The sequence below is a fragment of the Chelonoidis abingdonii genome, chromosome 2, assembly GCF_003597395.2.
Source record: "Chelonoidis abingdonii isolate Lonesome George chromosome 2, CheloAbing_2.0, whole genome shotgun sequence".
In the NCBI taxonomy this organism is placed as follows: domain Eukaryota; kingdom Metazoa; phylum Chordata; order Testudines; family Testudinidae; genus Chelonoidis; species Chelonoidis abingdonii.
The window spans coordinates 286,289,546-286,311,119 of NC_133770.1; the positions used below are offsets into that span (position 1 = coordinate 286,289,546).

A 21,574-nucleotide genomic window follows, 5' to 3' on the forward strand; every position below is an offset into this window, starting at 1 on the left:
AAGTGGTATTAGTGATCCTGTAATATTTACCCAAATGATTCCATTTGTAAGTCAAATACATCTCAAAAAGTGAGCAGTGAGCAAATGACCTCGCTGAACCAGCCAGGTCATGTGCTGTAGTCAGCTTTTACATGGCTTTCTGCTCCCAAGAATCAGGACCTGCTGCAGTTTCTACTGTACAGACAATGGAAGCTTTATGCTGCATTGCAGAAGCCACAGCCAGTCTTGGCCCTCATATCCTGGGTCTTGGACACAGAAGGTAAAAACAAAACCACTTTCTTTGGATAAAATTCATTGAAGCCACCAGAATTCCCAAGTTGTACAAAGTCACCTCCTGAGGTAGTTCACCCTCAGTACAGGAAATGCCTTCACCAACCTGCTCCCCATTCTCATGAGTACAACCTCTCCCACCCTTCCTTAATGATGATTTACTCATTAGGGGGATTTCAATGCCAGGATCTCATAATGTTTCACAGATATTAATAAGAGAGGCCTCACGTCACCACTGGGTTAAGCGTTAAGCTAAGTGTTGTTATTCCTTTTTTATAGATAACTTCTCTGTTGCCTCAGTTTTGCTAAGTGACTTGCCCAAGGTCACACAGCAACCAGGTGGCAGTGGAAGAAATAGAAGCCAGGTAATCTGATTCTGTGGTGTTTGTATTGCAATAGCGCCTGCAGGCCCCAACTCCCACTGGACCCCATGGGGCTAGACACTGTGCAGTCACGTAGTAAGAACAGTCCGTGCTGCAGAGAGCTCATGTTCTGACTAGACAGCACAGACAAAGGATGGTTTAGCTTTAGTTATATAAATATACTAACACAGCCGACAGCACGTGTTGGTTGTGTGTCTGTCTGGTTGTCTTTCAGATGCAGATCTGTACTGTACTGACACTGAACCATTTTGTGAAGACACACACAGGTATAATCCTGAAAAGAAACTAAACTGCATCTGGTCTGGCTGTTTGTACTGCTCATTCTCCTTTGGGGTGACTAGGTGTACAAGTGCTCCCTGGAGAGGAGATTAGAGCTGACTGATGAAGACATCCACTGGGAACGTTCCAGGTGAATGAGGCCCTCATGATTTTCTTAGAAATATAACCTGCGTCAGTCACCCTACTTAGTGCCCAGTCTACCGGCTCATAAGTGAATTTGTTCAAACAAACAATGGCTGCTATAAAAGTCTGACAGAAGCTAGTGCAGAGCATGCAGGGTCTTGATCCCTCAGCATAAGAAGGGGTCATAGCTCCTGCATCGAAAGATGGGCCCCATACTTCTCAGCACCCTTTTCTGCTTTATTAGCACTGCATCAGCCAATATATTTGGTAAGTTTACCTTTACTCGTTCTTGTCCCTTATGCATATCAGACTGGAGCCACACTGCGTTTGCCTCTACCTGAGAACCTGGCACTGATACATCATTATTAATGATTGTTTATATTATGGCAGCACCTACAGGGTCAGAATTTGATCAGGGCCCCATTACGCTGGGCAATACGCCATAAACAAGACTGATCTTATATACCAAAGAGATGTGCCAATGACTCAGTGGCCATTGCGCTGCCAGGGATTTGAGTTTGGATTCCAAGTTACGGCCCACGCTCCTGGGGCTAGCAAAAGCTCCGATTCTGTGACGTCGGCATGCACCAGGGAGATGTGACATGGGCTGACTCCAAAAGAAGCTGCTGGAAGAACTGACTGGCCCACACAGCTGCTTGGGTGAAAAGAATGGGGCAGCAGGGAAATACAAAGGATCCTGGAGAATGGTCTCAAATTTAGGCACCCTGGTTATTCATATTGATTAACCATTATTCCATTTTATGATGAGATTTGTGATATGTGGTACATTAATGTGAATACACCAGAATCTCAACTTGCATTACTTAAAAAAAAAAAAAAAAAGTTTCTAGCCCTCATGGTTACAGAGAGAAGCTCAAAAACGTGACCCTGGAAGGCAAATAAATATAACCCACTGGTGAGTGTTCATTACCTGTCCCACTCTGTGCTAATGTACAGAAAATATGAGTGGATACTGCCACAAGTCCTAGAGTCTTGGTTCTTTAGGTTAAACTGTAGCAGCTCATGATTTTTAGCTCTGGTGGCCCCTGGTTCAATCCCTGATGTGTTGGCCAAGATGGAAGTCATCAGGCAAACACAACTCCCAATGAATTATTTCTTAAAATTCATTGTTTTAAGCTAATCTAATGATTTTTTTTGAGGGGAGGGGTGAGGGGGAGGAGACTAGCTCATGATTTTTGATCATTAGGAGTTGAGAATACCCAATACCTGGTACAATCTCCCAAGGCTGCCCGGGGGGCAAGTGGGGCAATTTGCCCCAGGCCCTGCAGGGGCCCTGTGAGTTGCTTTGAGTTTCGGTGGAAATTCGGTGGTGGGCCCTTCACTCGCTCCAGGTCTTCAGCAGCAGATCCTTCAGTGCAGCGGAAGACTCAGAGTAAGTGAAGGACCCGCCGCTGAAGTGCTGCTGAAGCCTCAGAGCAACGCCCAATGAGTACAAGTGCCGCAAGTGGTGGGGGGCGGGGGGAGAGGAGTGCGATTGGCGACACTTAGGCTGCTCTAACGCCACCACTTCATTCTTCAGCGGCAATTTGGCAGCGGCTCCTTCTCTCCGAGAGGGACTTGCTGCTGAAGACCTGGCCCTGCCCTAGCCCCCCTGAATCCTCTGGTAAAGCAATTTCAGGGGCCCCTTCCATAAAAAAAAAGTTGCAATACTATACAATACTATATTCTTTTACGGGTCTGGGGCAAATTGCCCCACTTGCCCCCCCGCTTCCCTGGGCAGCCCTGCAATCTCCTGACTGTGAGGTCTGTTCGACTGTGGAATAATGTCACCAAAGAAGGGGAAACCCCATTGTGATGTTTAAAACTAGACCCAAAATGACAGCACAGACTATACTGCTGGAGACAATGCTGAGCCAGGCTCAGGATCTAACAGGATGGTAGAGAAATCTCAGTGATCTCCTTCCCTGTTTATTGCATGCAGAGTACCAGGCTGAGTCCCAGCCTCTCCGCCCCTGTGAGCTCCAGAGGGAAAAGGCCTTTTTGGAACGAGAAGTCTACGTCCCTCAGTGCTTGGAAGATGGCCAGTTCCGGTAAGATAGGACAGCCACCTGTGGACCCAATCCTGTACCACTGAGGGCAAAGGGAGCTCTGTGGCTGAGCAGGATTGGACCCCAACATAGTGGATAAGGAGGCCTGTGCTCCAGCTTCAGACTCTGTTGAATGCGTTCTGTCTCTCTCTAGTTTGGAATTATCTATGGGGTGCCTACTATTAATAGGACTGTTTTAAATGTGATGGGACAGATTGTCCTTTGCACAACACACCTGGTGGGTTCTAACCCACAGGAGAGAGCCATTGGATTGCTACTCTCCTTCCCACAAATGCAGCAGGGAGGGGTTCTAGCCAAAGCTTTGCCACCCCCAATGTGCTAGCTTGCATAGCTGAGCTGGAGCGAGGAGAGGGGAAGTAATCTGCACCGGGTATAGAGCTGGCACAGTTTACTTCCTCCTTGGGACAAAGGTCCGGGGGGACCAGCAACTGGATTGGGACTCTCAAATTACCAGACTGGCCTAGATTTGAGTTAGAGAAGAGACTGACCTGCGCAGAGTGGATCTGGATCTGGATCCAGTTCCAGAAAGGAAGGATAGTCGTGTGGTTAAGGTGCAGGACTAGCAGTCAGAGTTCTGCGATCAACTTGTGGTGCAACTGTGGACAAATCACATAGGCCCAGATCCTCAGATGTATTTAAGCACTTAACTCCCTTTAAAATCAATGGGATTTGGTGCCTAAATACCTTTGGAGATCTGGGCCTTAATCTCGCTATCTTTCAGTTCCTTATCCCCCCAAATAGGATAACGACACTCTCCGACCTCACAGGGCGCTGCTAGGATAAGGTTATTAATGTGTGTGTGATGCTTAGACACTAGAGTGATAGACAAGCCTATAATTAAAAATTAATGCATTATTTTAAAAAGTGAATCTGAGCTTTCCCACTATTTGGGGCTGTTCAGACCTGTCTCTGAACATATTGTAGATCTGATAAGAGGTTGCACAGCTAGGCACCCATCATACTATGGGCTGGGCACTGAATTGAATGAAGACTGAAGGGACCCTATGAGAATTCCAAAGAGTTAGCTCTGAATAGCCTAAAAGCCATCTCTAGAATACAGTTCTTCCTGATGACACTGCTGTGTTGTCACATTCTTCTTTGTCCTGTGACTGTCCCATTGCTGACAGGTATATTTCATATTGATGGACAATTCTGTTGCCAATGGAAAATAATGATGTGTGTCTTCTCCCCAGGACCGTGCAATGCAATATGGATGGCCTCTCCTGCTGGTGTGTAGATGCCAATGGTATTGAGGTACCAGGCACTAAACAGACTGGAGTTCCAATAGCCTGTAAGTCAGAGGTCATCACTTTTTTTCATGGGTGGTGGTAAAAAAGCTATTTACATCCCAGTGTGACAACTGTTGAAATCAAGTGAACTTTGGCTACTTACGTCAATGAGAGCAACAGCAGGCTCCTGGTGATTCATCAATCTTCCTCAGTGGAAGATCTTTAAGTTACTCAGGACCTCATCATGCAAACTTCACTTACCTGAGCAATCCCTTCTTGTGTGAGTTATCTCAGTGTAATCAATGGTGGCCTGTCCCTGTGCAAGGGCACAAGGAGAGAGGTGGGAGTGGGGGTGAAACAGGGGCCTTGGGCCCCCATCCCTCAGAGTTTGGTCCTAAATGAGGCATAAATTTTCAAAAGTGCCAAAATTTCACATACAAAAAATTACAAATAGCATGTGGCAATAGCATATGCAAATGCAAGCTCCATGTGGGATTTCTCACTGTTTCCTTTGCACTTCCATGATCAAGTACTTGTTTTAATAGGAACAATTACTCATTTACTTTCTAAGGGCTAAATCTGCCTTCTGGTGCCACACCCAAGTAGTCAGGTTGGGTGCAAGGACATGGGAGGAATTTACTACAAAACACTAATTGTTTTTAATAGGAACTGAATGGCTATGGCTTTAATGGCAGCTGGGAAGAAAATGTGCCCCTCCCCAGGATCTTATGGAAAAGAACAAGAAATTGACATGATACAGCTTTGTTATGGCTTTAATCACTCCCAACCTTCTATTACGATTTCACTTCATGTGGCTTCACACCCCCTAAGTTTGGATTTTGAGGCTCAGACCATCAGCTGGTGTAACATGAAGTAAGGTCACTGATATTATGAACAGGTCGATTCTCATTTAGGTTGGCTGATGAGTGATAGATTCAAAGGCCAGAAGAGATCATTGTGATTATCTAGTCTGACCCCAACTCAGTCTGATAATCTAGCCTTGAAAACATGAAGTAGAACTCACCTGAAGCCAGTAGGTTTTGCTTGATTTCAGCTGATGTCAGGTAGAATTGCTGTGTTTCTCTTGGGTAACTAAAACCATAAATCCTTCCCTGGTCCCCCAAAATCGTGAATTTAATTTGAAACTTATACCAGGCTATCTTGCAATATTTTATCACTCTCTTTGGCAAACCTGACTGAGCAACAGAACAAATTCATGGTCTCGATGTGGCCCAGAGAAAACTCAGATGTCCTCTAGAAAAATAAATGGTTTTGTGCCCAGCAATCATCTTCCACTAATGATGTTTCTTTGGTTATTGTAGGTTTATCCTTTTGCCAGCTCCAAAAACAGCAGATCTTGGAAAGTCATTACATCAACAGCAGTGCCATCTCCTACGTCCCGCAGTGCTTGAATTCAGGGGAGTTTGACCCAGTGCAGTGTGATGTGGGGCCAGGCCAGTGCTGGTGTGTGGACTCTGAAGGGATGGAGATTTATGGCACAAGGCAGATGGGGAAGCCAACAAGATGTAAGTAAAGTTCAACAAAATGTAGATTTGATTTCATGTTTGGAGGAAGGGAAATAAAAGCTTGTGTGTGATGAATTGCAAGTCATAAGCTTGGCTGACATTTCAGAGTTGTCTTTCCCAAATCATGGGATGATGATAGCATGTCCAGATAACTTGCATCCAAGAGTTTTAAAAGAGCTGGATAAGGAGCTTGCTGGATTTTAATGTTGATTTTCAATAAGCCTGGGAGCACTGGGGAAGTTCCTGAAAACTGAAAGAAAGCTAACATTATGCCAATATTTCAAATGGGTAAATGGAATGATGTGGGTAATTATAAGCCTGACATTGGTCCCGGGCAAGATAATGGAGCAGCTGATACAGGACTTGATTAATAAAGAATTAAAGGAGGGTAATATAATTAATGCAAATTAACAGGATTTATGGAAAATAGATCATGTCAAATTAACTTGGTATCTTTTTTATGAGATTACAAGTTTGGTTGATAAAGGTACTAGTGTTAATGTAGTATACTTAGACTTCTGTAAGACATTTGACTTCACACCACATGACATTTTGATTAAAAAAACTAGAATAAATAAAATGAACATGGCACACGTTAAATGGATTAAAATCTGGCTGACTGATAAGTCTGAAAATGTAATTGTAAATGGGGAATCATCATTGCTCAGGTGTGTTTCTAATGGGGTCCCACAGAAATCTGTTTTTGACCCTCTACTATGTAATATTTTCATCAGTGACCTGGAAGAAAACAAAAAATCATCACTGATAAAGTTTGCCGGCATAAAATTTGGAAGAGTGGTAAACAATGGATCAGGTCACTGATACAGAGTGATGTGGTTTGCTCGGCAAACTGAGATGTGTTGTCGGGTGTTTGGCTGCATGTATGTGCGTTCTCTCTGTGTGCTGACCCCAGCCCTGCGCAGACAGCTGGCATGGCAGACCTCGAGTGAACCACCCAATGATCACAAGATCCGTTAAGGTACGAAGGCACCTAGCCAGGTTTATTGTCGACAAAGCATGGTCCTAGCTCACCGGATCAATGTCTACAGTTACACTAGCACATGTATGCCCATGACAATGGACACAGCTCAGTGAATGGTGGGACTTCCATTCCCCACTAGACTGGCCAAAGACACTCCCTCTGAGATACCTCTTTATACACCGATACGAACAAGTTACATATTGCCCCTCTGACATATCTGGGTGCCATCCTCTGATGCATCTGGGTGCCACCTATTGCTTTATACTTATTGGCTCATTCAAAACATCTCTATCCATCATGCTGTCATCCTGACTTTATCTTTAGGATGGATCAGTGTGTTCCTGTTATCGTTGGTGACTGTGTTTGGTATTGAGGTACCACCCTTCTGAAATGTGTTTACGTGAGTGCCTAGCACTACTTAGGAATGTATATTTCTGCAATAGTAGCCCTGTTCTTGCCAGATTCTGTGAGCAGGGCCTGCCTTTTGCTCACAACTTAACTTTGCTTTATATCAGCAAAGCTTGGCCACTACTTTAGCCCAGGCCTCACACAAGGACTCTGATACGAGGGCTTATGTCTCAAGCTCTATTCCTACTACAGGCTGAAGCAAACAATATGCCTTTTAATATTTCTCAATGTGAATGTATGCATCTGGGAACAAAGAATGTAGGCCATACTTGCAGGATGGGGGAGTCTATCTTGGGAAGCAATGACTCTGAAAAAGAGGATGGGATGGGGGAGCTAATTAGCTGAACATGAGTTCCCAGGTGCTACACCATGGCCAAAAGTGCTAATGTGATACTTGGATACATAATCAGGGGACTCTAAAGTTGGAGGTTATTTTACCTCTGTATTGGGCACTGGTGCAACCACTGCTGGAATTCTGTGTCCAGTTCAGGTGTCCACAATTCATGATTAGAAAGGATTAGAAAATCTGCCTTATAATGGCAGACTGAAGGAGCCCAATCTCTTTTGCTTAACAAAGAGAAGGTGAAGGGGGGGACTTGATTACAGTCTGTAAGTACCTGCCTGGGAAACAATATTTAATTATGGGCTCTTTAACCTAGCAGAGAAAGGTATAAGGTAATCCAGTGTCTGGAAGTTGAAGCTAGACAACTATTTCAGGTTGGAAATAAGGCTTAAATTTTTAATAGTGAGAGTAATTAACCATTGGAGCAATTCACTGGAGTCGTGGTGCAATCTCCATCACTAACCATTTTTATATCAAGATTGGATGTTTTTCTGAAAGATCTGCTTTAGGAATTATTTTGGGGACTTCTATGGCCTGTGTTGTAGAGGAGGGCAGACTGCCTGGTCATGGCTCTGGCCTTGGAATCTATGAATCTGTGTGGCTTGCTGTCACGCAGTCGTGGGAAGATGAATTCTTGACAGTGAATGCTTGTTTTCCCTCAGGTCCGGGGAGCTGTGAGATCCGAGACCGTCGCATTCTGCATGGAGTTGGGGAAAAGAGCCCACCACAGTGCTCAGCAGATGGAGAATTTTCGCCTGTCCAGTGCAAATTTGTCAACATGACGGACATGATGGTCTTTGATCTTGTTCACAGTTATAACAGGTAAGAGCAGACATTTCTGCAACTGAGTTGCAATTCTGCAGACTTCCGTGAGTCATTACATCCTTGCATATTCTAGCTGTAGCCCACACTAACCCCAGTGAGTCTTTGTCTCCCTCTGCCGGTTGGACCAGATAAAGAGCTTGACAGGTCGTCTATTTCCCAAAAGCGAATAGACTTATGTTAGTTTACTCAGTAGCAGTTTGTGCTTTAAAAACCAGAGCCAGCTCATCAACCCCACAGGCAATGGAACCAGAGTATCCTTACGCACCCTCAGCTATCTCAGTATGATTGTCTTTCGTACGGTGTCTGTCATCCAAGGCAGCCCTCACCATACAGAATGAAATAACGCAATGAACGAGCTAGATAAGAGCAGCAGGAGAGAGAAATTAAGAGGAACGGGTAAGAAATGAAAGATGTTCCCATTAGAGACCTGGACACAGATGCAGAGTCAGTGAGGTGGCTGTTTCATCTCTTGGGTGTCAGAGCAGAGGCTCTTGCACCCACAGTGGTGAGGGTGCGTGAAAGGACATTGCAGCAAGTCAGCCAGTGGGAAATGAACAGAGGGTGAAAAGAGGAGTATAGAGAGAGACCGGGGCTCTCTCATGGCTGGAGCAGGCCATTGGGGGACTTTAAAACATTAAAACACACAGACAGGGCAGGAAACGCTAGTCCTGTTGAGACGCAGGAAGAGGGAGGGAAGTAGTAAGGTTTGCCATGGAGATACAGGGATTGGAAAAGGGGACCTGACTGAGGACAGCTCTTCTTTTGCACAGCTGCTGTTGAGACTGAGTCCAATTTTTCTGTGAAACAGTTTTGCCTGCCTCTCTAATGCGGCTAACTGGTCATGACTTCAGACTCATTCTTGTCTCTATCCACTAGAGGGCAGTAAAGTAAACGTAATGCCTGTCTTCTGGCTGAAGCTCATTCCAGTGGCAAGAGAGTCTAATTTAAATGTGAATCTTGTTGTTCTGAGTTTTGGTCTTTAATTTAAGCAAAAAATAAAAGTACCGCAAGGCAGGCCAAGTTCCTGGTGCAAATTTGTCAATGTGTCATAAGAGGCTATTTTGGCACATGAAAGATAATGTGTCTGTTTCACTAGTTGGTTGGTGGGTATGGACAGCCAAAAGAGCAACTAGAGTGAAGAAAGTGATTCTTTAAAATGACATTTTGCTGTTCCTGTTGGGAGTTTTGCCTAGAAAGTGGCTTCAGGACTAGGTTTGAGTAGCTTCCATATAACTGTATAAATCCAAGCAAGATTGTTTTTACTTCCAGCTTTCTAGGAACGTACATAGATCCATTACTGCAGCATCTGAGCACCTCACAGTCTTCAATGTATTTATCCTCACAACACCCTAATGAGGTAGGGCAGGGCTATTATCTCCATTATGCAGATGAGGAACTAAGGCAGAGAGGCTAAATGACTTGCCCAAGGTCACACAAAAAGCCTGTGGCAGAACAGGGACTTGAACCCAGGTCTTCCAAAGTGCAATGCCCTAACCATTGGGTCATGGTTCCTTTGCACCACAAGAATGACACTCAAAACATGAATATTCTCTTCTACCTAAAAAAGCCCCAGCCGCAATAATCAAAATTACCTTGAAACAAATCAACCTTACAAGAATGGAAATAAATAAAAGCAGGCCAGAAACCCTACTTGAAGCATAATAAGGAGGGGAGCCAGGGACTCAAGGAGTCCATGAGGGACTTCGCTATTGCTATTGATTTTCCATGGTGCTCAGATGCTGTGGTGCTGAGCAGCAGAACAAAATCCGGAGATAAAAAAGTAGGAGTTTGGGAGCTGAGAAGCCACACTATTTTCTTTCTGTTTCCTGCATCATTTCCTCTGCAGTAAAGTTTCTGGGGCAGATCTCTCAGCTGCTGTAAATTGTCATAGTTCCATGAAGGTTCTACCTCTCTGTGTTGTTTGGTTGTTGATGTACAGAACACAACCCAGCTACTTTTCTTGACACTGGGTATGGTCAGTAAACGGTGGATACAATTGGAGCTGCACAGTCTGATGATTCCTTAGAATCACTTAAAAATGAACAATAATGTAAGCCAAGACCCCACTTTCCTTGATGATACCAACAAATCCATGTATCTCTCCTTTCCTTTTCCATTTTCTTTACACCTGCTCCCATCCCAGAACACATAGGACAGAAACACGAATGTAGCCACCAGTTCACACATCTGCTTCAGCCATTTTTGTGACTGGGTATGACAGTTAAGATCTTGGCCATGTTGTCATTATCCACTGCTGGACAAGGACAAGCAAATAGTGGGGACAATGGTTAAAAAAGGAATAGCGAATGTAAGGGGTGGATTTTCTAAGCTAGGCACATGCAGTCTTAGATGCATTCTTATGTGGGCCTGATTTGTTCTTTTTGCATTTTATTTAGTCATATTCTGACCTCAGGACAGAAATGACCAATACCAGGATATGACCATGTGTCTATCCACACATTACACATGGCATAATTTTGTCTGTAGTATATTTCTAAATTGAATTATTTAAAAAATCATGTCCAGAAATGTATTTACCCAGCAGCCTGTCTGAAAGCTGTGCATGTTTAGATGCCATAGTGATTGGCATGGTATAAGAACCTGAATTGACTAGAAGACTCCCATGGCCAGTATAACCTATTAGACTATTATCTACACTACCCTTCCTCCTTATGTCTATTCTTCTACCCATGACAGTATCCTTTCTTATTTCATTTTCTTCCCTCTCAATGTTAAAATCCGTTGTGGAACCTGGACATCTCCCAACAATCTCCCCTCAATTGCTACTTTAAAGCTCTCTTAATCAGTTGTGCCAGCCTCTGTCCTAGAAGTCTGTTTCCTTCTCTACTTAGGTGAAGTCCATCCCGAGAGAGCAGTCCTCTGTCCATGAATGCCTCCCAGTGGCCATACATCCCAAAGCCCTCCTTATAGCACCACTGCCTGAGCCATCTGTTTGTCATAATCTTGTCACACCTTTGTTGCCCTTCTCTAGAAACAGGCAGAATCACATTGAAGATCACCTGAGCCTCAATTTCCTTAGGCATCTTCCCCAGCCTGGCATAGTCTCCCTTGATCCGTTCCAGCGAGAATCTAATCGTATCATTTGTTCCCATGTGAAGGACAATCAGCGGATTCTTTCCCACTCCCGTTAGGATCCTCTTCAGCCTCAGGTCCACATCCCATATCTTACCACCTGGCAGAGAGCACACCCTTTTGTTCCCTGGATCAGCTCTGGTTACAGGTCTGTCTATTCTTCTCGGAAAGGAGTCCCCAATCATGTAGATCTGCCTTTTCCTGGTGATGGTGTGATTCTCCGGTCAATCCCCTGTTCCCTCTGGCTGCAAGTCCTCTCAATTCCTATTCATCCTTGCATTTCTCCACAACCCATCCCGTGTCCTCCTGGGGCTTATATTTGGTGGTGTTATCTCCATTGACACTTGCCCTCTTCCTATAGGACTAGCTGCTCTTCTCTTCTTCCTTGCCCTCTCACCTTCAGCGACCACCTGCTGTGCCCCTTCTTCATTTTCCAACTCTGCAAACCTCTTCCTAAGCTCTATTTTTCCTTCACTAGTCAGTGTTTTCCTCTGCCTGGTTCTCTTAGTCACATGCTTCCACTGTTCACTTTCCTCACCCAGCAGTCTCCCCTCAGAGTTCTTTGGTCCTGCTTCCATCTGCAAGTCTGAGCTTTTCCCTTCAGACTCCTCATATCTTTGCTCCATCATCTGCTCGAACCCCCTTCTAAACTCAACCAGAGTTTCCACCTGCATCTCCAGTCCTCAGATCTTTTCCTTTATCAGCTCTATCAGGCGGCACTTCATGCAGACAAAACTCTTTTCAGGTACCCCTCCAGGATCATGTACATGCCGCAGCTTCCACATGCAGTCATCTTCATTGTGTCTTCTACTGCTTGGGTCACTACCACTGCTGCCTCTGTATCTGTCATAGGCTTCCCACCCTCTCCTCCAACAGAAGTCCCACTCAGACTCCCCTGTTTACAGCTGTGTTTGCTGGCTCCCATGCTGCTGTAGCTGTCTGTGATGAGCATACAGGTCCCTTCTGGCTTTAATAATTTGTTACTGAATTTCTTCTTTATCCCAATAACAATCCATCTAAGTCCTGGAGCATGATATTTGATTGCTCTTCTTTTATCATGCCAACTTTATTGTTAACGGGCAGATTCTCTCTTGGGGTGTGGCAGCAGTGTAAAGGGGCCCCAAAGATGATTTAACCAGCCCATGGAGGATTGTTCCAGAGTATGAATGATCATCTGTGGTGTAAAGCTGACGTAGGGCCTCTTACATCCCTCCTCCCATTTCGCTTCTGGAAGCGTGGCCAAGACAGCCCTACGCCAGACTGATACTTGGCTGCAGTTTTGGTCTCTTGGGAATGTTGCAGCTTAGTGTTAGTCAGAGCAACCCCAAGACTACTGTAGTATCCACAAGCTACTGCATGAGGGACCAGCCCTGTATACAGTTGCAGTAGAACCAGGGGAAGCAAAGAGGAGCTTCAAACTGCTTTGTGCAACATCCCTGACCAGCACCCCAGGGTCCAGTCCAGAATGTATCTACCCCTCCACTCACCCAGTCTCAGGTTTTTATACAGCACGAATCACCATGGTATGTAAGGGTGTAATACGTTATTTCTGCTTATTAAAGCATCCATCGTTGTTGAAAAGCCTGAGTAGATTATTTGATTCTGTTTACTTCTTTGGTAGTGAATTTCACAGCCCTTTGCTGGATTTCACCACACAACTGCACACAGTTGGGAGGTGTGTGCCTAAATCACATTTAGGAATATGAGCATGGATGTATAATGCTAATCTGATTGTATTAAAACATGGGGAAATGGTTTCATTTGCCATACTGCCTGAACCTAAAGTACTGTATCTTCTAATTGCTTGAAGAAGCCCTGGTATAGCTGTCAGCTAAAATCACACAGATTATGGGTTGTTTCTTTTTCAACTCTGACCATATTAAGTTTCCTTCTTAAATCATTCCTTTGCTGGAATCTGGCTATCGTCACTACTAGAATATGTTAAAAGAATCCAGAGCTTCTTTGATCTCCAGAAATAAGAGTCAGTCTCACTTGTAATATGTTTAAAAAAACTTTCCTTTTAATCCATTGACCCATGTTTTCATAATGTAACAGATTAGTGTTAGTTTGTATCTGCTGTTTCATGCTTAATTCAGGGTGGAAAGCAGACGGGGAAAAAAACAACCTCTTTGTTTAGGCTTTCTGTCATCTTGTGTGACTTTGTGGAAAGCTGCTAATGAGAGGGTATTTGTAATTGCATTAGCCTCACTGACACACATTTTACAATTTTTACTGCACTTTCAAAGGTGGGACCAGGATCCAAAATTATTTGTCAATGTTTCTGCTGCCTTCATCATTTTAGTACATTAGGTGCTAATAACAAGACTAATAATGGCCTGAAATCGGACCAAGAAATGACCTCATTGCCCTTTGCTCGTTGGGTTCTGTTATCCAGGACTAAGGTGCTTAGGCTCGTTTGTTGAGGAAACACATGTATAAACTCTTGTAGTATATAGTAAGCAAGGCAAATCTTGGACTAATCCTGATCTGTGGGGAGCCAGGACACATTGCTCCATAGTCTAAGGCCTTGTTAATAAAAGGAAACACTAAAATTTGAATCACAGTGGAGTAAGGTTGACATAACTAGCCCCAGAAGTGCCATAATGCCTTTGTTCTGTGATCCCTGCAGTGGGAGTTTGGGAAAGAATATGATTTCTTTGTTATTGTCAAAGGGTCACCACAAACTTTCCACTTCATAACCTGTTGCTTTTCCTTTTAGGTTTCCAGATGCATTCCAGACATTTAGCTCCTTCAGAAGCATGTTCCCAGAGGTCTCTGGGTACTGTTACTGCGCTGACAGTCTGGGGCGGGAATTAGCAGAGACTGGTAAGTGCCTTCCAAAATCTGGTCTGTTTTAGTAACAAGACTCAGAATTCCTCAGAGAAGGGTAGATAATGAACAAACACCAGGACCACAGCTTCATTTCAGTGAGAAAGCTAAGAGCTAAGCTGGAGTCATCTGTGAGCAGGCACAGCAGTTGATTGAACCAGATACATATCTGTGGCAAGATCCCTTAAGGATGGTGATTACTAGCTACATTTTCTCATTAAGAGTGTCTGACCAAAGCATCATCAGTTGCACTGGCCAGCCCAGTTTAGCTGTGATCAAAAGTTATTTTCCCATGGTTGTTGAGTCCTTGCTGTCAATAGTCCAGTTCCTACTGGGTTGTTTGCATATCAGAAAGCCACCAACACAGCCAGCTGCCTCATTAGCAGTCTCAGCAAAGAGGAGCAGAACTGAATGGACCTGGAGACTGCACAACTCCCTTCTCTGTAGAGCAGGGAGTTCTCAAACTTTTTTCTTTCTGAGCCCCCCCCACCCTCCCCCACCCCCTAAACATGTTATAAAAACTCCACAGTCTACTTGTGCCACAACAACTGTTTTTCTGCTAGCACTAGGAGGTAGCAAGAAGAGTAATTGTTTGAGGCCCCATGACACAAGGGGCCCCGCAAAGCTAAGTTGCTCAGGCTTCAGCTTCAGCCCCAAGTGGTGGGGCTTTGGCTTTCTGCCTTGGGCCCCAGCAAGTCTGTTATAAAGAGGACGGTGCCCAACTGGTCTCTATGTCCAGTGAAAGTAGGACAAGAAGTAATCAGCTTAGTCTTCAGCAAGGGAGATTTAGGTAAAAATATTAGACGTTAGGAAAAATTTTCATACTATAAGTGTAGTTAATCACTGGAACAGGCTTCCAAAGGAGGTTGTGGAATCCCCATCATTGAAGAACAGGTTAGACAAACACCTGTCAGGTATGGTCTAGGTTTACTTGGTCCTGTCTCAGGCTGGGACAGGGGCTAGGTGACCCCCTGAGGTCCCTTCCAGCCCTACATTTCTGTGATTCTGACACTGTTTGTCCAGTCACATGTGCACAGAGTTACAGCGTGCTTAGCTACCACAAAGCAGCTCAACCCAGCCCCTGAAACAGATAGTTTCTTAGGGGGTAGATCATGCAGTCCTCACTCATTTAGGTAGGCACTCACTCACACAAATAGTTCAGTGGGGCTACGTATGTGACCAAATGCCTATCATCTAGCTTCATAGTTTGAATGATGGAGGAGTCGATGTTTGTCTGGCAGGCGGCATCCATTTCTGTCACCTCTCAGCTGTATATGAATGGCAGATGAAGCTTCTCTTTTTAAAATGCCCCCCACCTGTGCTGAAAGGCTCTCTTGTCTCACAGGCTTGGAACTGCTGCTTGAGGAAGTTTATGATACAGTTTTCACCGCATTGCAACCTGCCCACACATTTACTGAGACCAGCATCTATCGGATTCTGCAGAGACGGTTTCTGGGGGTGCAGCTAGCGACCTCTGGCAGGTTCAGATGTAAGTACAGTAGCACCAGACCGGAGTCCCAGGGGTGACACTAGACTTCTGGAATGCAAGTGGGATCGCCATGCTCTTGGCTGGCACACAGGGGACTGAACTAGAAACCTCCAGAGCTAAAAGCATGAGCTGCTACTACTTGAAATGAAGAGCTAACCTTCATTAGCTGGGGCTCTGCAGACCAGGCACAGTGGGGGACTTTTAACACGCACTCACCATGAGAATGCAATGCCTCATTACCGAAGCAAGTATTCTTTCAGCTAGGCGGAAATCATTTGCCTTTCATATTTTTGGTGTTAACTGATCACTCTTGGGGTCAGGAAGGAATTTTTCCCTCTCACATGGATAGCATTGTGAAATAGACCCTGGCTGCATATATTCAGACATGACAGTTGTCAATGGAGAACAAAGCACAGACTCTCAGTCCCTCTAGCACCATAACAGCCGTTTGAGAGAGGCTTGATCACTTGTGCTAAGACACTGTACTGCAAATGGGTAGTTGCATGATGAGAGTTTTACATCATCCTCTAAAGCTGCTACAGATATAGACCATTATATACACTCTGGCAGATGTCAAATGAGTTGGTGGCCTTGGATCCATTCCTAGTGTACAGACAGCACAGCACAGCCAGCATTTGTCTTAATATTTGCAGCAGAAAACCCAGGGATTGTCGTGTCCGGGAAATGCAAATACCATCCTACCAGGGCCAGGTTAAGGAAATGTGGGGCTGGCTCCTATTGCCATCGCCTGCGCTGGACCCATTGCAGGGATAAAGAGAGATTTTACACTGTCTGGCCACTTGATACCATTAAATCCACTTTAAAAGCAAATGCGTATGTAGCCCTGCTCCATCGAATGAGAAATTACTGCATTTACAGTTATGCAGTAGCTACTAAAATGTCTGAGAAGTGTGTTGACTTTTTAGTCTCTATTGTTTACTCTGAGGAAGGAATTCTAACAATTAAAAAAATCTGAGCATCGGGGCCTTCCCTAAACAAATGTCAAGGAGTTGTTCAGACATGACAGAACCAGGACCGAATGCAGATTTTCTCCAACACTTAACACTTTTCCTCCATAACCAGCAGCATTTCTCTTCCAGGCCCCTCTAAATGTGAGGTCGAGAGGTTTGCAGCCATTCGCTTCAGACATGCTTATAGTCCGTCTTGTGAGGATAATGGGGACTATGCCCCAGTGCAGTGCGAGCAGGAAGAAGTGTGTTGGTGTGTGGACCCTGAGGGGCGGGAGATCCAGGGAACAAGAAGACAAGGGCAGCTCCCGACTTGTGGTATGTATTGGAGTGATATAGTAATAAATTCCTGGCACTAATTTTCACACAAGATGTATCCTCCCCAGTCCTCCTGAAAGGTTTGTTAGATTTTGGAACAAAATACCACAGTTACTGTCAGAATTTCCTGCAGGCTTCTATTTTCTCTCCACCCCTTTTTCTTCTCTTGCCCCACAGCTGCACAATACACGGTACTGTGAGAGAACAGCAGTACCACCAACTAGACTTTATCTCCTTCCCATCCAACCCAGTGATGGCCCCCTATCCAGGACCTCACATCAGCCCCCTTTCTCCTTGCCTTTATCCTGAAATGGGAGTGTCCCCTGAGTGAAAAGTGCAGCACTAGTTCTCTTGTCAATATTGCCAAGCCCAAGCATTCAGAAATTATGAATCCAGCCCTGAAAATTCATTAGATTTTAAAAACAAATGGTGGGTTCCTTTTATTTGCCTTCCTGATTTTGGCTCCTTTTGGGTTCATATTTTCAAGCATTTCCCCCTAATTATGACAGCTAGAAAGTTACATTTGTTTTGAAATAGAAGCTGAGATTCACCTGACTCCAAGAGCTGGGACTTAAAGAAAAACACCCAATATCACAAGGCTTGTGACAAAATTGAGAGTGTTGGTGACACTGCACTTGTATGATGCCTCTGGTGTGGGGATGCATTGCTTCTGAGGTCTCTTTCCAGCCACCTTGTTCCCATCTCTGTCCCTGTGTTACTTGACCATGAAGGTTGCCAAATCCCATAGAGGCAAATGAAGAAAAGGTGTGTGAGCTGCCATTTCATGAAACGAGGGAGTTTCATTAAGGAAAAAAATGCATCAAGCTGGAGCCCAAAATGGAAGATGACAGCGGAAAATGTCAAAGGGGTCAGATGGGGGCAGGGAAGGATTTGTTTAAAACCCTTCCTTCTGGAGAGTAATGCCTAAATATTCAGCTTTGTGCTGGAGGGTTGGGGCTACAAAGGCTTAATGCAAGCAGCCTTCACCAAAATTAGTTTTTCTGTCTACTAGACATAGTTATGCCATGTAGACAAAGAAACAATCAATTTTGGGTGTCACTCATGATCCAGAGTCACTATAAGCTTTAGGTAAAGGTGGGCTTACTGTAAAATGAAACTGTTTGCCCGCCTTCAAGGCTGATGAGCAAGGATATTGCAAAAGAGCCTCTGGGAGGCCTCTGCATCTGGCAGGGCTGGTTGTTTTCTCTCTGACCGCTCCTCTGAGATCTTCTGATGGGTTTTTGTGACATAACTTGAGGCTGCTTGAAACTCAGGCATGCAGATTTTTTTTTTTTTTTGCAAACTCAGGAAATCTAAGCAGAGGAATTGGAGGTTCTGCCGACGAACCACTGAAAAGGAATTTTCACAAGGATATATTCTTAGGGAGACTGGTCTAGCAACCACATGCAATACAGTCATCGCATTTTTTTAAATCTTCTCTTTCTGATATTACAGGAGTGCTTTGTCAAGTAAACTGTCTTCTCTTTACATGCTGGTGTGATTTGCTTCAAGGAAGGGAGGGGAGAATGTTTTAGAACCATGTATTTGTTTCTCATTGACATTTTGGGGGATGTGAATTTGTGTAGGTCAAAAGTGCTGGCCTATGTGATCCCTCGAAGGACCTCACCCAAAAGGAACACAAATAGCCACCCCTCCACTAAAAATAAGGAAGGGGAGAGCTACAAAAGGACAAGAATCAACTAATTAAGGGAGAGAATCCAAAAGGAGGAACAGGAGTGCAGGCTATGGGGTGCAAACGAAGGAACCAGAAGGGGACACCAAGTATAGATCCTCCGTCAAGGGTCTGGCTTACTGAAATCCTAGGAGGTGGTGGGCGGATCCCACCAGAGCTAAAGGCCTACCCCCTCAGGTGAGGAGAGGTTCACGTGACCTGGGGGACAACAAATGAAAAAACAAGAACAGGAGTAAGGGTTAAAAGTTCAAAATGAGAGTCTTGCATGGAGACATAGACCAGAGAATCTCGGACAAGTTGCTGGATTGATAGCCTAAAAGACTGAAATGTTTATCCACAAAGCAGGTACAATAGGATCCGTGCAAGCTACCGCACCCGTGTGCATCTAACCTGTGTTGAGCACTAGAGATGAAAGGGTAGTTTAGTCTCTGTGTGGCCTCAGCAGAGCCTGCCATGAACACTAACAATGATGAGTGTGGATTCTAGGATTTTTGTGAGATGGTCGGTTCTCGCCAGCCCCAGAGCAAACAACCACTACTGTGCTTGGCCCTCCAGCTAATTCCCAAATCCTACAGCTCTGAATGTCACCAAGCCATTTCCTGGTGACTTGACAAGCACAGAAAGAGGTTGGGATTGGGGGCAGAAGGATTACTTATAAAAGAAATATGTCAGTATTTAGTTTATAATCACCTACACCCAAAGTCTTTAGTCCCATTTCCCCATTACTTCACTTAGCCTCTCAGGCAAATCCACAATTTCCTAGGGTACTCAACTCTCCCCAAACTCATTCCCTTTTCCCTTAGGAAAAGGCCTCTCTTCATGCCCCTTTCTGGGGCTGTTTTTCCTTTAGCCCTCCTTCACCTCTCTGTGTTCTTGGATGCTGCCTCTCCTCCTCTTCCCCCCCGGCCAGGATGAGCTGGGTCTGGTTTATATACACCTACCCCACACCCCTCCCATTCCCACCAGCCTCTGAGAAGATTGGTTAATGGAATCATTTGCTTGGGGACTATTCCCCCTCTGATGTGACAGCTCATACTATGTCACTAATACCAAAATATTTGTCTCCTTGTTTTCCTGTGTCCAGGTGAAGAACGAGCATGTGCGTCAGAGAGACAGCAGGCTCTATCGAGGCTTTTTTATGGACCTGTTGGGCACTTCAGTCAGCACAGTTTGTTTGACATCCCAGATGTGAAGTCAGAGACTATAGCCAGGTTTTCAAGCTCTTGCCCTCCTTCCTTCAAGGAGTTGTTTGTGGACTCTGGATTGCTATCTCCTATCACAGCAAAGCAGAATGCCAGCCAGCTGTTCACACTAGAATCCATTCTCAGTGACGCTGTCAGAGGGATGTTTCCATCAAGACAATTAGCTAGAGTTGCCCTTCGATTCACCACCAACCCAAAGCGCTTCCAAGAAAACCTGTTTGGAGGAAAGTTCTTGAAGAACCTGATCCAGTTTAACTTTACAGGAGCGCTCGGCACTAGAGGGAAATTCAGCATTGGCCAGTTTTTCCAGCAGGGAGCCATGACAGGAATGGACAATAGAGGAGGCTTTGCAGAACAACCCGAGGGGTTGTCACTTGAAACGTCAAAGGAGAGCTTCAATTTGAGTCAACCTCTTGTGGATAGCTTTGGCCGCACAGTTAGTTTACAGGACAATCAGAATGGGGTGGAATTTCTTGCTTCTCTTCTGGAACGTCCAGAGTTTTTTGTCTTTTTACAACATGTTGTTTCTGTCCCTGAAAACATTGCTGAAGATTTAGGTGAGGTGGTAAAAATAGCTTTAAAGTCCAAAGATTGCACTGAGCAGCCCATGGATTTGTTTGTTCCGACATGCACCAAGGAGGGGAGGTATGAGGAAATACAGTGCTATAAAGCCATGTGCTGGTGTGTGGACTCACGAGGTAAGGAAGTCCCAGGCTCAAGAGTGCTAGGCAAACGTCCAAGGTGTCCCACTGCATGTGAGAAGCAAAGGGAAAGTCTGCAAAGCTTGAAACAGAGCCAACCTGCAGGCTCTGATCTGTTTGTTCCCTCTTGTTCAACGGAAGGAGGTTTCCTACCAGTCCAGTGCCATGGAACTAATTGCATCTGCGTTGATTTGGAAGGCAGAGCTATTCCAGGAAAAACAAGAAGAGCTGGGGAGCCCATGCAGTGTAAGTCTAGGGATTAGTGCTTTAGAAGTGTGTTGGTTTTTCTTTTTGTCGGGATTGTGCATGCTACTTCTCCTCTTATTTGATATTGGAAATATATGGGCTAGTGTGTGAGAGCACAACTGCCCTCTGTTGAAAAGAATCAGAAGTGGTCCAGCATTTGTTCATGTAGCCCTCTAATGGTTGGGGGATCACAGAGAATGTACCTTCAAATAATCCTAGAGATAAGGAAGAGTCCCCCTTAGCACAAGTGGGTGTAGAGCCTGCACATTCAGAGCAGAAGGATGTGAGCTCTATCCTTGTTAATGAGCATGTCTCTGAGTTCTGTCCCTGCTGATGTCCTTGTGGCTACTGTGAATGGTATAGCTAGTGACCATGCAACTCAGTGAGTCCGTGCAATTGATACATCATAATGTGCCTCAAGAATAGCCTGTCTATGTGGAAAGCTGCTTTTCTTATGGGACAAAATAATCCACGCAAATGCCATTGACTCTCCTTGGGTTGGACCCAGGACATTCCGAGCTAAACCTATGAGCGTCTGTTACTTGAGCTACAGGACTGTGTCCTTCAACTGCTAGCTGTAGGAAACACATTAACTTCA

The 21,574-nt window shown here is 44.8% G+C and overlaps 1 protein-coding gene across 2 annotated transcripts in view; it reads left to right on the forward strand.

Moving 5' to 3' along the window:
- Positions 1-1,192: 1,192 nt before the first annotated feature.
- The window catches only part of TG (thyroglobulin), a 216,760-nt gene continuing 196,378 nt past the window's right edge, over positions 1,193-21,574 (forward strand). For both annotated transcript variants that reach the window (XM_075063253.1, XM_075063254.1), the window contains exons 1-9: positions 1,193-1,322; positions 2,998-3,106; positions 4,318-4,415; positions 5,676-5,879; positions 8,275-8,434; positions 14,250-14,356; positions 15,705-15,848; positions 16,949-17,134; positions 19,912-20,976. In XM_075063253.1, coding sequence (XP_074919354.1) covers positions 1,259-1,322; positions 2,998-3,106; positions 4,318-4,415; positions 5,676-5,879; positions 8,275-8,434; positions 14,250-14,356; positions 15,705-15,848; positions 16,949-17,134; positions 19,912-20,976 — 2,137 coding nt within the window. In that variant the 5' untranslated portion in view covers positions 1,193-1,258. The remainder of the gene's footprint in view (positions 1,323-2,997; positions 3,107-4,317; positions 4,416-5,675; positions 5,880-8,274; positions 8,435-14,249; positions 14,357-15,704; positions 15,849-16,948; positions 17,135-19,911; positions 20,977-21,574) is intronic.